Source organism: Limanda limanda, chromosome 21 (genome assembly GCF_963576545.1).
Source record: "Limanda limanda chromosome 21, fLimLim1.1, whole genome shotgun sequence".
Classification (NCBI taxonomy): Eukaryota; Metazoa; Chordata; class Actinopteri; order Pleuronectiformes; family Pleuronectidae; genus Limanda; species Limanda limanda.
In genome coordinates, this window is record NC_083656.1 from 220,001 (window position 1) to 240,000 (window position 20,000).

General features: G+C 47.6%; 1 protein-coding gene across 7 annotated transcripts in view; it reads left to right on the top strand.

Annotated features, from left to right (window-relative positions):
* The window catches only part of LOC133027803 (transcription factor COE3-like), a 30,108-nt gene extending 21,697 nt beyond the window's left edge, over positions 1-8,411 (top strand). For 4 of the 7 annotated variants that reach the window (XM_061094935.1, XM_061094936.1, XM_061094937.1 and 1 more), the window contains 5 exons: positions 530-595; positions 1,798-1,972; positions 2,337-2,528; positions 3,219-3,383; positions 8,380-8,411. In XM_061094935.1, coding sequence (XP_060950918.1) covers positions 530-595; positions 1,798-1,972; positions 2,337-2,528; positions 3,219-3,383; positions 8,380-8,411 — 630 coding nt within the window. The remainder of the gene's footprint in view (positions 1-529; positions 596-1,797; positions 1,973-2,336; positions 2,529-3,218; positions 3,384-8,379) is intronic. The other 3 variants (XM_061094938.1, XM_061094939.1, XM_061094941.1) reach the window with 2 other exon arrangements.
* Positions 8,412-20,000: the final 11,589 nt, after the last annotated feature.

Below are 20,000 nucleotides of genomic sequence, written 5' to 3' on the forward strand. Positions count from 1 at the left end.
GAGTGAGTGAGTGAGTGAGTGAGTGAGTGAGTGAGTGAGTGAGTGAGTGAGTGAGTGAGTGAGTGAGTGAGTGATGGATGAGAGAGTATTGGATGGATGAATAAATGAGAGATGAAGTGAAAGAGGAGTGAGTTTGAGGGGGCGGGGTTAATTGAAAAACCTCCTGAAAATGATTAACTGAATTTAATTAAGATAAAGACTGAAGCTTTGTTCTCTCTCTCTCTCTCTCTCACACACACACACACACACACACACACACACACACACACACACACTGCTTGTGTTCCATCCTTATATCAAACTTCATTTTTTTTTTTTTTCTGTGGTTATTTTAAGTCACAGTCAGGTTTTTGAAATTGGAGGAAAGAGTAGCCCATGACTTCAAAACCCCTCCCCCTCTGTTCCAGACACCTCCCCCTCTGCTACAGAACCCTCCCTCTCTGCTACAGACCCCTCCCAGTTCGCTCTATCATCAGAGCTAAGCTAACATTAGTCAGTCACGTGATCAGTGTTGACGTTCTCTCTGCAGGAGGTGTTGCTGAAGAGAGCAGCCGACCTGGTGGAGGCGCTGTACGGGATGCCTCACAACAACCAGGTAACCAGTTCACCTCACACACTCACACACTCACACACTCACACACTCACCCTCTCACACTCTCACACACTCACACACACACACACTCACACACTCACACACTCACACACTCACACACTCACTCACACTCTCACACACTCACACACACACTCATACTCTCACACACTCACACTCTCACACACTCACACACTCACACTCTCACACTCTCACACACTCACACACTCACACACTCACACTCTCACACTCTCACACACTCACACACTCACACACTCACACACTCACACTCTCACACTCTCACACACTCACACACTCACACTCTCACACTCTCACACACTCACACACTCACACACTCACACTCTCACACTCTCACACACTCACACACTCACACACTCACACACTCACACTCTCACACTCTCACACACTCACACACTCACACACTCACACACTCACACTCTCACACTCTCACACACTCACACACTCACACACTCACACACTCACACTCTCACACACTCACACACTCACACTCTCACACTCTCACACACTCACACACTCACACACTCACACACTCACACACTCACACTCTCACACACTCACACTCTCACACAGGTAAAGGTGTTTTTATTTTCCTGTAAAAAAATTCCCATGATGCTCAGTGACCAGGACGAAGCTGCAGCAGCTTTATGAGTCAGAAAGTGATGGAGGAGGGAGCTCTTCATATTCTCTCCATCCTCTCCGACACGCTTCTCAACCCACGAGTTAATCACCCCAAAACACACACACACACACACACACACACACACACACAGGTCTAGTGAAATGAAAGAGTAACCTTGAACGGAGAACAGAGGTTGTAAACGAATGTAAATCCAATCGTAGTAACAACAATGACCATGTGTGTCAGTGTGTGTCATATGTTGTATTAGTTTGTGTGTGTGTGATCCAATATGAAACACTCGTGCTTTAATGTTTGATCAAATGAGCGCCCCATGCAAGCAAGTTTAAACCACTTTAACTTATAAGAGACAATTATAAAACGACAAAATAGAAGGCAACAAAATATCATAGGAAAGTTTAAAAAATACACAACTCATCAGAATTCACAGCCCTGTGATCACTCATGGCAACAGCCTAACACCTCTTGTGTTCATGTAAAGTATTTTGAAATGTCATGTGATCAATAACTGATCAATGACACTGTGCAGGAGATCATCCTGAAGAGGGCAGCAGATATCGCTGAAGCTCTCTACAGCGTTCCAAGGAACCACAACCAGATCCCGTCGCTAGGCAACAGCACCTCCCACAGCATGATGGGTGTAAACTCATTTAGCGGACAACTGGCCGTCAACGTCTCAGAGACAACGCAAGGTACGAGAGACTGTATAAGTATTGTAGTACTGTATTATTCTCGTACTGTGTTATTGTATTACTGCATTGTTGTAGTATTGTATAATTGAAGCATTATGGTTCTGTAGTATTACACTACTGTATTATCGAAGTATTGTAGTACTGTGGTACTGCATTATCGTTGTACTATTTTATTGTTCTATTCTAGTACTGCAGAATACTATCATTGTAATAGTTTAGTATTGTAGTACTTTAGCATGGTATCATTATAGTACTGTATTATTGTAGTATTTTAGAACTGTATTATTGCAGTTATGTAGAATTGTGGTACTGTAGTATTGAATTACTGCTGTACTCTAGTACTGTAATGTGTCTACTGACAACTGTCCAATTCTAGTCGGTTACAGTCGGAACACAAGCAGCGTGTCGCCACGGGGATATGTCCCCACCTCCACCCCCCAACAGAGTAACTATGGCAACACCGTCAATAACAGCATGAACGGTTACGGCAACTCGGGTATGCCGAACCTCGGAGTGACATCATCACCAGGTTTCCTCAACGGGTCGTCTGCCAGCTCTCCCTACGGCAGTAAGTATCACGGTAAATACTACTGCTACTAACTAATACCACCATAAATACTTATATTACTGCAGTAAGGATCAGGGTAAATACTTATTCTATTACTTACTAATACTACCATTAATACTTCTATTACTGTAATAAGTATCAAGTAAAATACAAATACTACACAGAAATACTACTATTATTACTATAATATCTAATAAGACTTTAGCTCTCTCTATGGTAGTAAGTGATAAGGTAGATACTACAAATACTAATAATACTACTATAACCACTCATACTATTAACTACTTACCCGTCCATTATCCCTCATCATGTGTTCCCAGTTTAATGTTAGCAGCTAAGTGGCTTATATAGGGAACATCAAAGAAGAACTATATTTCCAACTACTTCTACTACTAATACTTATTCATACTGCCAACACTAATTAACTATTACTAATACTATTAACTACTAATACTAATAGTACATACTAATACTTCAAATACTACTATAATAAATAATACTGTAACTACTAATAATACAACAACTCTCTCCTTGGAAGTGAGTATCAAGCTAAACAAATACTACAAATAAAATGTACAACTACTACTACCTATACTACTACTATAACTACTGACCAGGTATCGGATCTTATTTTTGACCTGGTTTCTGACCTGGTTTTTGACCTGGTTTCTGATCTGGTTTCTATTCCAGTTGTTCCCTCCAGTCCCACGATGGCCGTCTCCAACTGTAACTCGTCTCATGGAGTTTTCTCCTTCTCTGCTGCCGTCAAACAGAAGAGCGCCTTCGCTCCTGTTGTCCGACCGCCGTCGTCTCCACCTCCTCCACCCAACTGCTCTGCAAACAACGGACTGCAGGGTAAACCACTCCTCCTCCTTCATCCCTCCTTCATCCCTCCATCATATCCTCCTCCACCCAACTGCTCTGCAAACAACGGACTGCAGGGTAAACCACTCCTCCTCCTTCATCCCTCCTTCATCCCTCCATCATATCCTCCTCCACCCAACTGCTCTGCAAACAACGGACTGCAGGGTAAACCACTCCTCCTCCTTCATCCCTCCTTCATCCCTCCATCATATCCTCCTCCACCCAACTGCTCTGCAAACAACGGACTGCAGGGTAAACAACTCCTCCTCCTTCATCCCTCCTTCATCCCTCCATCATATCCTCCTCCACCCAACTGCTCTGCAAACAACGGACTGCAGGGTAAACCACTTCTCCTCCTTCATCCCTCCTTCATCCCTCCATCATATCCTCCTCCACCCAACTGCTCTGCAAACAACGGACTGCAGGGTAAACAACTCCTCCTCCTTCATCCCTCCTTCATCCCTCCATCATATCCTTCTCCACCCAACTGCTCTGCAAACAACGGACTGCAGGGTACTCCACTCCTCCTCCATCATCCCTCCGTCATATCCTTCTCCACCCAACTGCTCTGCAAACAACGGACTGCAGGGTACTCCACTCCTCCTCCTTCATCACTTCTTCATCCCTCCATCAAATCCTCCTCCACCCAACTGCTCTGCAAACAACGGACTGCAGGGTAAACAACTCCTCCTCCTTCATCCCTCCTTCATCCCTCCATCATATTCTCCTCCACCCAACTGCTCTGCAAACAACGGACTGCAGGGTAAACCACTCCTCCTCCTTCATCCCTCCTTCATCCCTCCATCATATCCTCCTCCACCCAACTGCTCTGCAAACAACGGACTGCAGGGTACTCCACTCCCCCTCCTTCATCCCTCCATCATCCCTCCATCATATCCTCCTCCACCCAACTGCTCTGCAAACAACGGACTGCAGGGTAAACCACTTCTCCTCCTTCATCCCTCCTTCATCCCTCCATCATATCCTCCTCCACCCAACTGCTCTGCAAACAACGGACTGCAGGGTACTCCACTCCTCCTCCTTCATCCCTCCTTCATCCCTCCATCATATCCTTCTCCACCCAACTGCTCTGCAAACAACGGACTGCAGGGTACTCCACTCCTCCTCCATCATCCCTCCGTCATATCCTTCTCCACCCAACTGCTCTGCAAACAACGGACTGCAGGGTACTCCACTCCTCCTCCTTCATCACTTCTTCATCCCTCCATCATATCCTCCTCCACCCAACTGCTCTGCAAACAACGGACTGCAGGGTAAACAACTCCTCCTCCTTCATCCCTCCTTCATCCCTCCATCATATCCTCCTCCACCCAACTGCTCTGCAAACAACGGACTGCAGGGTAAACCACTCCTCCTCCTTCATCCCTCCATCATATCCTCCTCCACCCAACTGCTCTGCAAACAACGGACTGCAGGGTAAACCACTCCTCCTCCTTCATCACTCCTTCATCCCTCCATCATATCCTTCTCCACCCAACTGCTCTGCAAACAACGGACTGCAGGGTAAACAACTCCTCCTCCTTCATCCCTCCTTCATCCCTCCATCATATCCTCCTCCACCCAACTGCTCTGCAAACAACGGACTGCAGGGTACTCCACTCCTCCTCCTTCATCACTCCTTCATCCCTCCATCATATCCTTCTCCACCCAACTGCTCTGCAAACAACGGACTGCAGGGTACTCCACTCCTCCTCCATCATCCCTCCGTCATATCCTTCTCCACCCAACTGCTCTGCAAACAACGGACTGCAGGGTAAACAACTCCTCCTCCTTCATCCCTCCTTCATCCCTCCATCATATCCTCCTCCACCCAACTGCTCTGCAAACAACGGACTGCAGGGTAAACAACTCCTCCTCCTTCATCCCTCCTTCATCCCTCCATCATATCCTCCTCCACCCAACTGCTCTGCAAACAACGGACTGCAGGGTAAACCACTCCTCCTCCTTCATCTCTCCTTCATCCCTTCATCATATCCTCCTCCACCCAACTGCTCTGCAAACAACGGACTGCAGGGTAAACCACTCCTCCTCCTTCATCTCTCCTTCATCCCTCCATCATATCCTCCTCCATCCAACTGCTCTGCAAACAACGGACTGCAGGGTAAACCACTCCTCCTCCTTCATCACTCCTTCATCCCTCCATCATATCCTTCTCCACCCAACTGCTCTGCAAACAACGGACTGCAGGGTACTCCACTCCTCCTCCATCATCCCTCCGTCATATCCTTCTCCACCCAACTGCTCTGCAAAAAACGGACTGCAGGGTACTCCACTCCTCCTCCTTCATCACTTCTTCATCCCGCCATCATATCCTCCTCCACCCAACTGCTCTGCAAACAACGGACTGCAGGGTACTCCACTCCTCCTCCTTCATCCCTCCTTCATCCCTCCATCATATCCTCCTCCACCCAACTGCTCTGCAAACAACGGAGTGCAGGGTACTCCACTCCGCCTCCTTCATCCCTCCTTCATCCCTCCGTCATAACCTCCTCCACCCAACTTCTTCGGGAACAAAGGACTGCAGGGTACTCCACTCCTCCTCCTTCATCACTCCTTCATCACTCCTTCATCCCTCCTTCATCCCTCCATCATATCCTCCTCCACCCAACTGCTCTGCAAACAACGGACTGCAGGGTAAACCACTCCTCCTCCTTCATCCCTCCTTCATCCCTCCATCATATCCTCCTCCACCCAACTGCTCTGCAAACAACGGACTGCAAGGTACTCCAATCCACCTCCTTCATCCCTCCTTCATCCCTCAATCATATCCTCCTCCACCCAACTGCTCTGCAAACAACGGACTGCAGGGTAGTCCACTCCTCCTCCTTCATCCCTCCTTCATCCCTCCTTCATCCCTCCATCATATCCTCCTCCACCCTACTGCTCTGCAAACAACGGACTGCAGGGTAGTCCACTCCTCCTCCTTCATCCCTCCTTCATCACTCCTTCATCCCTCCATCATATCCTCCTCCACCCAACTGCTCTGCAAACAACGGACTGCAGGGTACCCCACTCCTCCTTCATCACTCCTTCATCCCTACATCATATCCTCCTCCACCCAACTGCTCTGCAAACAACGGACTGCAGGGTACTCTACTCCTCCTCCTTCATCCCTCCTTCATCCCTCCATCATATCCTCCTCCACCCAACTGCTCTGCAAACAACGGACTGCAGGGTACTCCACTCCGCCTCCTTCATCCCTCCTTCATCCCTCCGTCATATCCTCCTCCACCCAACTGCTCTGCAAACAACGGACTGCATTGTACTCCACTCCTCCTCCTTCATCACTCCTTCATCCCTCCATCATATCCTCCTCCACCCAACTGCTCTGCAAACAACGGACTGCAGGGTACTCCACTCCGCCTCCTTCATCCCTCCTTCATCCCTCCGTCATATCCTCCTCCACCCAACTGCTCTGCAAACAACGGACTGCAGGGTACTCTACTCCTCCTCCTTCATCCCTCCTTCATCCCTCCATCATATCCTCCTCCACCCAACTGCTCTGCAAACAACGGACTGCAGGGTACTCCACTCCGCCTCCTTCATCCCTCCGTCATATCCTCCTCCACCCAACTGCTCTGCAAACAATGGACTGCAGGGTAAACCACTCCTCCTCCTTCATCCCTCCTTCATCCCTCCATCATATCCTCCTCCACCCAACTGCTCTGCAAACAATGGACTGCAGGGTAAACAACTCCTCCTCCTTCATCACTCCTTCATCCCTCCATCATATCCTTCTCCACCCAACTGCTCTGCAAACAACGGACTGCAGGGTACTCCACTCCTCCTCCTTCATCACTCCGTCATCACTCCTTCATCCCTCCTTCATCCCTCCATCATATCCTCCCCCACCCAACTGCTCTGCAAACAACGGACTGCAGGGTACTCCACTCCGCCTCCTTCATCCCTCCTTCATCCCTCCATCATATCCTCCTCCACCCAACTGCTCTGCAAACAACGGACTGCAGGGTACTCCACTCCGCCTCCTTCATCCCTCCTTCATCCCTCCGTCATATCCTCCTCCACCCAACTGCTCTGCAAACAACGGACTGCAGGGTACTCCACTCACACCTTCATGATTTTTACAGATAAACAGATCAGATTTAAGGTCGAAGAATAAAGGTTAAAGGTCACGTTGGCATCACATGAGTCTGTAAAAATAAACTGCTCTGATTGGTGGAAACAAAAACAACAAGATGATGAATTGGATTTAAATTTTTACAGTTTGTCTCTACTGCTTTTTACACACACACACACACACACACACACACACACACACACACACATACACATACACACAGTCAGTGTGTGATGTCAGTGGATCTGACAGAGAGGTTTGTTGAGTGTTAAATATTCATGTTGCTCTCTGTCCTCAGTGAGGCAGAAACAACTCAGTGTGTGTGAGTGAGTGTGTGTAGATGAGGTATCTGTGGGTTGTAGTGAATAAAACATTCATTGTCCTGTCACTCTTCATGCAGTACTAACAGTACTCAGGTTACTCACCCCGTGTTTGTGCGTGTTCTGACTGTGTGTGTGTGTGCAACTTTCTCTATGTAAAGACATTTCTCAGTTTCACACAGTGTAACTGTCACTGTGCACATTCTTCCAGTTGTTAAACAATACATCCACTAGAGGGCAGTGGCGGAGGTCATAGGGACGTTCTTCTTCAGAAAGACGATGAAAGCTGCTCACAAAATCACTTTTATCAACTGAATTAGACTTTGAAGATTTTGTTTTTTTTTCTCCATGTAAACGATCACGTGTTGTTTCATATTCAAGCTCATTTAGACATTTAGGGTCACAGCAATAGTCGATTAATAATCACGTCATTCAGTAAAAACACGACATTATGTCAAAGGCAAAGTTTCCGCCAGCATTGTATTTTTATTTTTGATGTTTTTTATGTCTCCAGCAATAGTTTGACTAATGTTAATTCTTGGCGGTACGTCTCTGTGTCTCTCTGCAGCCATGTCCGGCCTCGTCGTCCCGCCCATGTAAGACATCCTCCTCCCGAACACCAGCACCAATCACCTGACAGGAGGAGGGGCTTCAGGCTGCAGCTGACCTGTCAAGGGAGCCTATTCCTCCTGTCAATCACAGTAGAACGAACTGTCGTCAGTGACTGGACTGAGAAAAACGAACAGGACGTTGTTGTGTCCACTGATTTCTTGTAAATATTACTCTGTGTTTTGGGGCGGGGTCTGTGGGTGTGATGACATCACTTCATGAACACGTGATTTCATTTTGTTTGAAGAAACGATTAACTGATACAGAAAAATGGTCCCAAATCAGAACACTTGAAAAAGCTCTGGTCGTTATGGTTACGATCACACCTGGCCATGAGCAGGAAACTTCCCATCATGCCTTGCATCAAAAACAAATGGTTGTGGTTAAAGGGACGTCACGACTCAATAACTGAAACATGAATAAAAAGGACGAATGCGATTTGTCTCACCTTTTGGCTCCACCCCTTGTTCTTTTAGCTCCGCCCCACATGCATGTTGTTTGTTTTATTCATGCTTCTATTGTAAAAAATGAATCCTGCATCCTGATAGGCTACTGTGACTGTCCGTCTTCTTGTTCAGAGTTGTCTTTAATCATAGCCCCTCCCTCAACTCGCAAGTTTTGTCCCCAACACTTAAGCCCCGCCCATTTGTTTGTGTGGGTTTCGTACTTTTTGCCAAAGTCGTAGTTGGATGAATATTTATATGTCACTGTGATTGGTCACGTCCCCGCCCCCCCACTGACGTCAATGTTTTGTAACATAAAAAATATAAATATGTATTTATACCTAAGTGTGTGTGTGTTTGTGTGTGTTTGTGTGTGTGTGTGTGTGTGTGTGTACGTCACACATTTATAGAGCTGTCAATCAAAGCTGAAGTCCAATCAGCTCCACTGCTTTTTGTCATGTGTTTTACTGTAAACGAAACAATTTCATCAATAAATATAATTCAATGATTTTTCATCTGATTAAAAAATGTGTCCGTTTCTCTTTAAAAAACTTCACTGAAAACAACGGTTTGAACAAATGCTGCATCACAATGCATGCTGGGAAATACAAGCTAGCTTTGTTTTATGGCCTGACCAATCACAAACCAAGATCAGGACAGGGACCAGAACCAGGATCAGGATCAGGTGTAGAAACCACAACAGGATGAGGATTAGAACCAGGACCAGAACCAGGATTAGAACCAGGATCATGACCACAAGTAGAACAGGGACCAGGACCAGGACCAGGAGCCTTGCTGCTCACTTACTGGGCGGGTTTGAGAGTCGGAGGTGAAGAACAGACTGAATCATGTTCAACATGATTTTGATCCTTTCTTCATTTTAAAGTTTGTGATTAAAACAACGTTTCATGTTTTTTTTCGTCTGAGAGGAAACAAAAGAACAAACAGGAAGTAATTAAGATGAATGACTGATAAACTAACCTCATTGTGACACTCCTTTATTTATTCACTCCTTTATTTATTCACGTCTTTATTTTTCTCATTTCAACTGATCCCAAGTCTGGTAATGGACCAATCATGAAGACACATCCTAAACGTCCCCATGTCTCCTTCACGTCCCCATGTCTCCTTCACGTCCCCATGTATCCTTCACGTCCCCATGTCTCCTTCTTGTCCCATGTCTCCTTCACGTCCCCGTGTCTCCTTCACGTCCCCGTGTTTCCTTCTTGTCCCATGTCTCCTTCACGTCCCCATGTCTCCTTGACGTCCCCATGTCTCCTTCTTGTCCCATGTCTCCTTCACGTCCCCGTGTCTCCTTCACGTCCCCATGTCTCCTTCTTGTCCCATGTCTCCTTCACGTCCCTGTGTCTCCTTCACGTCCCATGTCTCCTTCACGTCCCCATGTCTCCTTCACGTCCGCATGTCTCCTTCACGTCCCCATGTCTCCTTCACGTCAATCAATCAATCAATCAATCAAGTTTATTTGTATAGCCCACATTCACAAATCACAATTCGTCTCATGGGGCTTTAACATTGTGTGACATCGTCTGTCCTTAACCCTCAACAAGAGTAAGGAAAAACTACTAAAAACCCTTTTCACAGGTAAAAATATGTAGAAACCTCAGAGAGAGCCACATGTGAGGATCCGTCTCTCAGGACGGACAGAAGTGCAATAGATGTCAAGTGTAAGAAAACATCATCAGGATTTTTAGCAGCATCCATGAGGGTAAACATTTTTCAATACTATGTGTCAGGCAGTCCCGCTGCAATCACAGTCTCTGGCCAGCAGCAAGACCACGATCCAGCATCAGGATGGGATCCACTATAATCCACAGTCATTGTCCACCGCCGCCAGTTAGAATCCATTATCAGCTGCCGCCTCGGTCGTGGTCCCTCATCATCCGATGCCAACGCGACAAAGGATCCTCCATTACAACGACGATCAGCTGGCACGATACAGAATCCACCGAACTGGATCCACCATTGCGACCTCCGACACGCGATCCACAATCATAATCCATGGTGCGGCCACAGCTGTGGCCCTGCATCCGCGGGCGCTAAGGCACAGAAACTCCGGGAAAAGGGGTCAAGTTAGTAACATGTACTGATCAGATAAGAATTATCTTGATGTGATAAATATGGAGAAAAGGAAGGAGAAGCAGGAAAGAGAAGCTCCGTGTGTCTTGTGTCATAAATTCCCTGTGCGTCTTAGCATCATCAGGGGTTTTTGCCTTTTAATCAATTTTGGAACATCGCACTAATTAGCTCTAACTATAAGCTTTATAAAAAAGGAAGGTTTTGAGTCTACTTTTAAACGAACAGAGCGTGTCTGCTTCCCGAACTGAAAGTGAGAGATTATTCCACAGCAGTGGGGCTTGATGGCTAAAAGCTCTGGCTCCTACTCTACTTTTAGAGACTTTAGGGACAACAAGTAAACCTGAGTTCTGGGATTGGAGTGCTCTAGTAGGTTGATAAGGAACTAACATCTCTTTAAGGTAAAGAGGTGCCATATCATTAAGGGCCTTGAAGGTGAGGAGGATCATTTTAAATTCTATTCTAGATTTAACAGGAAGCCAGTGTAGCGATGCTAATACTGGAGAAATGTGCTCTCTTTTCTTAGTTCTCGTCAGGACACGTGCTGCGGCATTTTGGACCAGCTGCAGAGTCTTTAACGACTTACTGCTGGAGCCTGATAATAGTGAATTACAGTAGTCCAGTCTCGATGTAACAAAGGCGTGGACTAGTTTTTCTGCATCTTTTTGCGAAAGGACATGTCTGATTTTTGAGATATTACGCAAGTGGAAAAACGCGGTCCTAGAAATTATTTTTAAGTGACTATTTTATCTGAGTTTAATAAGAGAAAATTGCGGGTCATCCAGGTTTTTATGTCCTTGAGACATGCTCGAAGTTTAGTGAATTGATTACTTTGATCAGGTTTTATTGACAAATATAACTGGGTGTCATCCGCATAGCAGTGGAAATTTACCGAGTGTGTCCTGATAATGTTTCCTAGTGGAAGCATATATAATGAGAATAAAATTGGGCCGAGCACAGACCCCTGTGGGACACCATGGTTAACTTTGGTGCGCACCGATGACTCATCATTGATTTGAACGAATTGGGAGCGATCAGAAAAATAAGATTTAATCCAGTTTAAGGCCGTTCCTTTAATGTTAATTAACTGTTCTATTCTCTGTAATAAAATGTGATGGTCAATTGTGTCGAATGCTGCACTGAGATCTAACAGAACGAGGACAGACACAAGTCCCTGATCTGAAGCTATTAGAAGGTCATTAGTGACTTTTGCCAGGGCTGTCTCTGTGCTGTGATTGGTTCTAAACCCAGACTGAAAGTCTTCATATATATTATTTTCCTGGAGAAACTCACACAGCTGATTGGCTACAACTTTTTCTAAGATTTTAGACAGGAAGGGGAGATTAGATATTGGCCTGTAATTTGCTAAAACCTCTGGGTCTAGGGTGGGTTTTTTGAGTAGGGGTTTGATTACAGCTATTTTAAAAGACTGTGGTACATAACCTGATGATAATGACAGATTGATTGTGTTAAGTAACGAATTATCTATCAGGGGCAGAATTTCTTTAAGTAATTTAGTTGGAATCGGATCTAAGATACAGGTTGTTGGTTTAGAACCTGAGACTATTTTGGTAAACTGATCACAGGTGATCAGAGAGAAGCTGTCTAAGTAATGGGAAGGATTCTCAGCCGTTTCTGAGATCTGTTTTCTTCTGGTAAAAGACACGTCCCATGTCTCCTTCACGTCCCCATGTCTCCTTCATGTCCCCATGTCTCCTTCATGTCCCATGTCTCCTAAACGTCCCCATGTCTCCTTCACGTCCCCGTGTCTCCTTCACGTCCCCATGTCTCCTTCACGTTCCCATGTCTCCTTCATGTCCCATGTCTCCTTCACGTCCCCATGTCTCCTTCACGTCCCCGTGTCTCCTTCACGTCCCCGTGTCTCCTTCACGTCCCCGTGTCTCCTTCACGTCCCCGTGTCTCCTTCACGTCCCCGTGTCTCCTTCACGTCCCATGTCTCCTTCACGTCCCTATGTCTCCTTCACGTCCCCATGTCTCCTTCACGTCCCGTGTCTCCTTCACGTCCCCATGTCTCCTTCACGTCCCCATGTCTCCTTAACGTCCCCATGTTTCCTTCACGTCCCCGTGTCTCCTTCACGTCCCTGTGTCTCCTTCACGTCCCCGTGTCTCCTTCACGTCCCCGTGTCTCCTTCACGTCCCCATGTCTCCTTCACGTCCCCATGTCTCCTTCACGTCCCCGTGTCTCCTTCACGTCCCATGTCTCCTAAACGTCCCCATGTCTCCTTCACGTCCCCGTGACTCCTTCACGTCCCCATGTCTCCTTCACGTCCCCATGTCTCCTTCACGTCCCTATGTCTCCTTCACGTCCCATGTCTCCTTCACGTCCCTGTGTCTCCTTCACGTCCCCATGTCTCCTTCACGTCCCCGTGTCTCCTTCACGTCCCATGTCTCCTTCACGTCCCTATGTCTCCTTCACGTCCCCATGTCTCCTTCACGTCCCGTGTCTCTTTCACGTCCCTGTGTCTCCTTCACGTCCCATGTCTCCTTCACGTCCCCATGTCTCCTTCTGGTGCCATGTCTCCTTCACGTCCCTGTGTCTCCTTCACGTCCCTGTGTCTCCTTCACGTCCCATGTCTCCTTCACGTCCCCATGTCTCCTTCACGTCCCCATGTCTCCTTCACGTCCCATGTCTCCTTCACGTCCCCATGTCTCCTTCATGTCCCATGTCTCCTAAACGTCCCCATGTCTCCTTCACGTCCCCGTGTCTCCTTCACGTCCCCATGTCTCCTTCATGTCCCATGTCTCCTTCACGTTCCCATGTCTCCTTCACGTCCCCGTGTCTCCTTCACGTCCCCGTGTCTCCTTCACGTCCCCATGTCTCCTTCACGTCGCTGTGTCTCCTTCACGTCCCAAGTCTCCTTCACGTCCCTGTGTCTCCTTCACGTCCCCATGTCTCCTTCACGTCCCCGTGTCTCCTTCACGTCCCATGTCTCCTTCACGTCCCTATGTCTCCTTCACGTCCCCATGTCTCCTTCACGTCCCGTGTCTCCTTCACGTCCCTGTGTCTCCTTCACGTCCCATGTCTCCTTCACGTCCCCATGTCTCCTTCACGTCCCCATGTCTCCTTCTGGTGCCATGTCTCCTTCACGTCCCTGTGTCTCCTTCACGTCCCTGTGTCTCCTTCACGTCCCATGTCTCCTTCACGTCCCCATGTCTCCTTCACGTCCCATGTCTCCTTCACGTCCCCATGTCTCCTTCATGTCCCATGTCTCCTAAACGTCCCCATGTCTCCTTCACGTCCCCGTGTCTCCTTCACGTCCCCATGTCTCCTTCATGTCCCATGTCTCCTTCACGTTCCCATGTCTCCTTCACGTCCCCGTGTCTCCTTCACGTCCCCGTGTCTCCTTCACGTCCCCATGTCTCCTTCACGTCGCTGTGTCTCCTTCACGTCCCATGTCTCCTTCACGTCCCTGTGTCTCCTTCACGTCCCCATGTCTCCTTCATGTCCCCGTGTCTCCTTCACGTCCCATGTCTCCTTCACGTCCCTATGTCTCCTTCACGTCCCTATGTCTCCTTCACGTCCCCATGTCTCCTTCACGTCCCGTGTCTCCTTCACGTCCCTGTGTCTCCTTCACGTCCCATGTCTCCTTCACGTCCCCATGTCTCCTTCTGGTGCCATGTCTCCTTCACGTCCCTGTGTCTCCTTCACGTCCCTGTGTCTCCTTCACGTCCCATGTCTCCTTCACGTCCCCATGTCTCCTTCCCGTCCCCATGTCTCCTTCACGTCCCATGTCTCCTTCACGTCCTCATGTCTCCTTCATGTCCCCTAAACGTCCCCATGTCTCCTTCACGTCCCTGTGTCTCCTTCACGTCCCCATGTCTCCTTCACGTTCCCATGTCTCCTTCACGTCCCCGTGTCTCCTTCACGTCCCCGTGTCTCCTTCACGTCCCATGTCTCCTTCACGTCCCCATGTCTCCTTCACGTCCCATGTCTCCTTCACGTCCCCATGTCTCCTTCACGTCCCGTGTCTCCTTCACGTCCCTGTGTCTCCTTCACGTCACATGTCTCCTTCACGTCCCCATGTCTCCTTCTGGTGCCATGTCTCCTTCACGTCCCTGTGTCTCCTTCACGTCCCTGTGTCTCCTTCACGTCCCATGTCTCCTTCACGTCCCCATGTCTCCTTCCCGTCCCCATGTCTCCTTCACGTCCCATGTCTCCTTCACGTCCTCATGTCTCCTTCATGTCCCCTAAACGTCCCCATGTCTCCTTCACGTCCCTGTGTCTCCTTCACGTCCCCATGTCTCCTTCACGTTCCCGTGTCTCCTTCACGTCCCCGTGTCTCCTTCACGTCCCCGTGTCTCCTTCACGTCCCATGTCTCCTTCACGTCCCTGTGTCTCCTTCACGTCCCCATGTTTCCTTCACGTCCCCGTGTCTCCTTCACATCCCCATGTCTCCTTCACGTCCCCATGTCTCCTTCACGTCCCCGTGTCTCCTTCACGCCCCATGTCTCCTTCACGTCCCCGTGTCTCCTTCACGTCCCGTGTCTCCTTCACGTCCCCATGTTTCCTTCACGTCCCCGTGTCTCCTTCACGTCCCCATGTCTCCTTCACGTCCCCGTGTCTCCTTCACGTCCCCGTGTCTCCTTCACGCCCCATGTCTCCTTCACGTCCCCGTGTCTCCTTCACGTCCCCATGTCTCCTTCACGTCCCCGTGTCTCCTTCACGCCCCATGTCTCCTTCACGTCCCCATGTCTCCTTCACGTCCCCGTGTCTCCAGTAACATGGAGAGAGAGAGGACAACAAAGGAGAGAAACGAGTGAAAAAAGAAAACAAGTTGTTGGAGGAGGGGAATCGCTGCTGCCACGGCAACCAGAGCTCTCTGCTCTCAATCAGGTCCTCAGGGAGACCCCCAAGCTCAGTGTGTTTCTGTGAATGTGTGTTTGTGTGTGTGTGTGTGGGTGTGTGTGTGTGCGCGTGTGTGTCTATATATGTGTGTGTGTTTTTTTCAGTAAAAGTTCTTCAGCTTGACTTTAACATTATTCAGGGCAGTGAGAACTAGTGGTTATGTGGTGTAACTGCAGAGTGAGGCAGATTCAATAAGATCCCACTGTGGCTCTGGCTCAGGAGGTAGAGCGGGTCGTCCACTAACCAGAGAGTCGGTGGTTTGATGCTGTCTGTCCCGATTCAGGGAGAAAAGAATGATCAGCTTGATGAGAAATGATTTGTGAAATGTTGAGTCACTGATGTGAGATCAGTCTCTGTCTCAGTTTACCTGCAGCTCGTCGTCTCAGACTGATGTTCTCCATTACCGCAGATCAATAGACGACCTAGCGTTCGGCCTGATATCGATCAGAACCATTGACACTGTGTGTGTGTGACCTGTCTCACCTTGAAACCATCCAATCAGACTGTGTGTGTGTGTCCTGCAGTCACGTCCAGCTCATTAACACACCTGTTTCTGTACTGATCTGATTGGATCGTATGAAGTCACCTGACCTGTTTGAACTGACACAAACTTTTCTTCAGGTAGAAGTTGTTTTTATTAGTTTAAATTAAACTTTTAAAATGTTTGACAGAATCCCATGATGTGGGAACACACTGACTCTGTAAAACTATCTCCAAATAAATATTTATTTCAATGGATGAAGCCAAAACTAATCAAATATACTTTTATTTTCCCATCGGGAAATTTGTCTTGTTACAGCAGCCACAGAACAGTGCATATTAAAACAAACAACAAGAAACAGATCACAAAGAATATCACTTAAGACCCATTGAAGACCCTTAAAGGATCAGAGTATTAAAGTACGGGAGGTTCTCCTCCACTAACACCAGTGCATCAGCCCCAGTGGGCGGAGCAGCTGCAGTCGCTGGGACTGGGAGCACTACAAAGGTCAAAGGTCACGGGTCAGGCTGGTTCTGTTGGGCTCCAGCAGCTAATAGTCTTTATTTAGTGAAGTCAAACAATCGTCTCACTGGTGCACTATGGTCAGGTCACCGTGACGACCAGTGGCCATAAACATGTAAACATGAGGTGGGGGGAGGGGTCTCTGGTGGACGGCCATGTTTTTTGATTAAAGGAAAACAAACAACGAAACAAAACAAACTAATTATCTACAAACAAACCTGAGACACTAACGAGGCTTAACGAGGTCACACACTGTTTGCACTCAGTGTGTGTGTGTGTGTGTGTGTGTGTGTGTGTGTGTGTGTGTGTGTTTGTGTGTGTGTTTGTGTGTGGTTTTTAAGCTTCATGCTAACAGGACGTAGCGACATCAAGATAACGTTCCATCAGTGTTTCCTGAACACACACAGACACGTGCACACACACACACAGTTGAATAATTGATAGGTTAGTGTGGTGAAGCTAAAACAGAGTCTGCTTTTAATAAAACAACGTGTGTGTGTTTAATAAAATATCTGTTGTCATGTCGACAGATGAATAATGAATCTACACATTATGGAGCAGGTCTATCAAACTGACACAAACACACTGTGACCCACAAACACTAGAGGAAGAAAGGAAGGAAGGAAGGAAGGAAGGAAGGAAGGAAGGAAGGAAGGAAGGAAGGAAGGAAGGAAGGAAAGAAGGAAGGAAGGAAGGAAGGAAGGAAGGAAGGAAGGAAGGAAGGAAGGAAGGAAGGAAGGAAGGAAGGAAGGAAGGAAGGAAGGAAGGAAGGAAGGAAGGAAGGAAGGAAAGAAGGAAGGAAGGAAGGAAGGAAGGAAGGAAGGAAGGAAGGAAGGAAGGAAGGAAGGAAGGAAGGAAGGAAGGAAGGAAGGAAGGAAGGAAGGAAGGAAGGAAGGAAGGAAGGAAGGAAGGAAGGAAGGAAGGAAGGAAGGAAGGAAGGAAGGAAGGAAGGAAGGAAGGAAGGAAGGAAGGAAGGAAGGAAGGAAGGAAATCACTTTTCATTAACAGTAACTGAATCTCCTGTGTGTGTGTGTGTGTGTTTCTCTGTGAATGTGTGTGTGATTTTTACCGTGTGTGTGTGGGGGGGGTGGTCGGGGCTGCAGAAGCTGAAAGGGTCAAAAATAATGAGAGAGATTAATTTAATAACAAGGTTTTTATAACGACCTCATCCAAGTGTGTGTGTGTGTGTGTGTGTTCACTCATTAGAGATTTGTAAAGACAGACTGAACAAACCTGTCGTCTCTCGTACCTCTCCTTCATTTATCATCATACACACACAGACATGAAGTGTGTGTCCCTGTGTGTGTATGCTGCGGTGGTTGTATGTGTTGTGTGTGTGTGTTTTTGTGTGTAATCCATTTTCTGAGCAGAAAAGGGTCAAAACCATAAATTAACTTTCTTCTCATTAATTTAACGAGGATTAGCAGCCAATCAGACACACACACACACACACACACACACACACACACACACACACACACACACACACACACACATAATGTGTGTGTGTGTGTTTGGGGTTAATGGTGTTGATGTAGAGTTTTAATTGCTTTCCATTCAGAGAAACTCCTTTAGATAATATTTACTTACACACTCTCTCTCTCTCTCTCTCACTCTCTCTCTCTCTCTCTCTGTCTCTCTCTCTCTCTCTCTCTCTCTCTCTCTCTCTCTCTCTGATTCACCCTCTCTTACTGTCTCTCTCCCTGTCTGTCTGTCTCTCTCTGTGTCTCTCGCTCTGTGTGTCTCTCTCTCTCTCACTCTGATTCACCCTCTCTTACTGTCTCTCTTACTGTCTCTCTTACTGTCTCTCTCCCTGTCTGTCTCTGTCTCTCTCTCTGCACTGCATGCTGAGAGTTTGTGTGAGTGGGAAAACTTTTTCAACTTTTCCATATATTGTCTTTATGTTTCAAGTACATAAAAACCTTCTCTTATGAAACTCAGATAATACAGAGGTTCTAATACTTAAACACCTCAGAGACACATTATCTAATGAAGCTGTGTTCGATGACTTTGTCTTTGCTTCCACTGAAACAGGACTCCCAGTCAGGTGACTAGGAGTCATCTTTGATCCCGATTTATCCTTTGATTCTCACTTAAAATACATTTTTAGGACCACCTTCCTTCACTTGTGTAACATCTACAAAATCTTCTCAAAAAGATGCAGAAGAACGAGTCCAGGCCTTTGTTCCATCCAGACGTGATTATCTTAGTTCATTATTATCCGGCTCCAGCAGTTTGTCCTAAATGCTGCAGCACGTGTCCTGAAGACAACCAGGGACAGAGACCACATGTCTCCTGTGGTAGCTTCACTACACTGACTTCCTGTTACATTTAGAATTTAAAATTCTCCTCCTCACCTACATTAATAATATGGCACCATTATACCTCAAAGAGCTGATACCTTATCACCACTAGAGCCCTCAGCTCCCAGAATTCAGGCTGTTGTCCCTAAAGTCTCTAGAGGAGGAGGAGCCAGAGCTTCAGCATCAAGCTCCTCTCCTGTGGAACCATCTCAGCTTCAGTTGTGGAGGCAGACGCCCTCTGGACGCTGGAGATTCAAACCTTCCTTTACGATTAAGTTATAGTTCGAGCTGGTCCAGGTTCGTCTTGGCCGAAGTCTGGCTGACCAATGGAGTGAAGGACAGGAATACATCTCTCCTACCCTGAGTGTGAGTCCTGCTGTGGGGGGGGGGGAGAAGAGAGCAGCCGACTGTTATCCCCAAAGACTCCTGGGAACATCCCGCTCCTGTGGAGGGAAGCAGCTCTACAGCAGCTGTGTGGAGGTTCTGAACTACCGCTCTCTTGCAGGAGTCAGGGAGTCCAGATGGACTGAGGGTTCTGGCTCTGGCTCGCCCCCTAGTGGCAGCTGACGGGTCCTGTATAAGCCTCCTGTGGAGAAACGGATGGCTGACATCCAGAGGAGGATTATTCATGGAGCTCTAGCTACAAACAGATGCAGAGTTCACCTGGACCCGAGCACTGGGGGGGGGGGGGGGGTCCTTTCTGTTCCCCTTCCAGAGACCTCAGAGCATTTAGTGGTGTCCTGGCCCCGGTTGGTTGATCTCTATTTAAACTACTACAGGAGTGGGTTGGCGGTTTGGGAGGTTTTTTCTCTTCCCCTCTTTGTATTTGGACCGAAATATCCTCCACAAAAAAAGTGGCAGAAATAAATT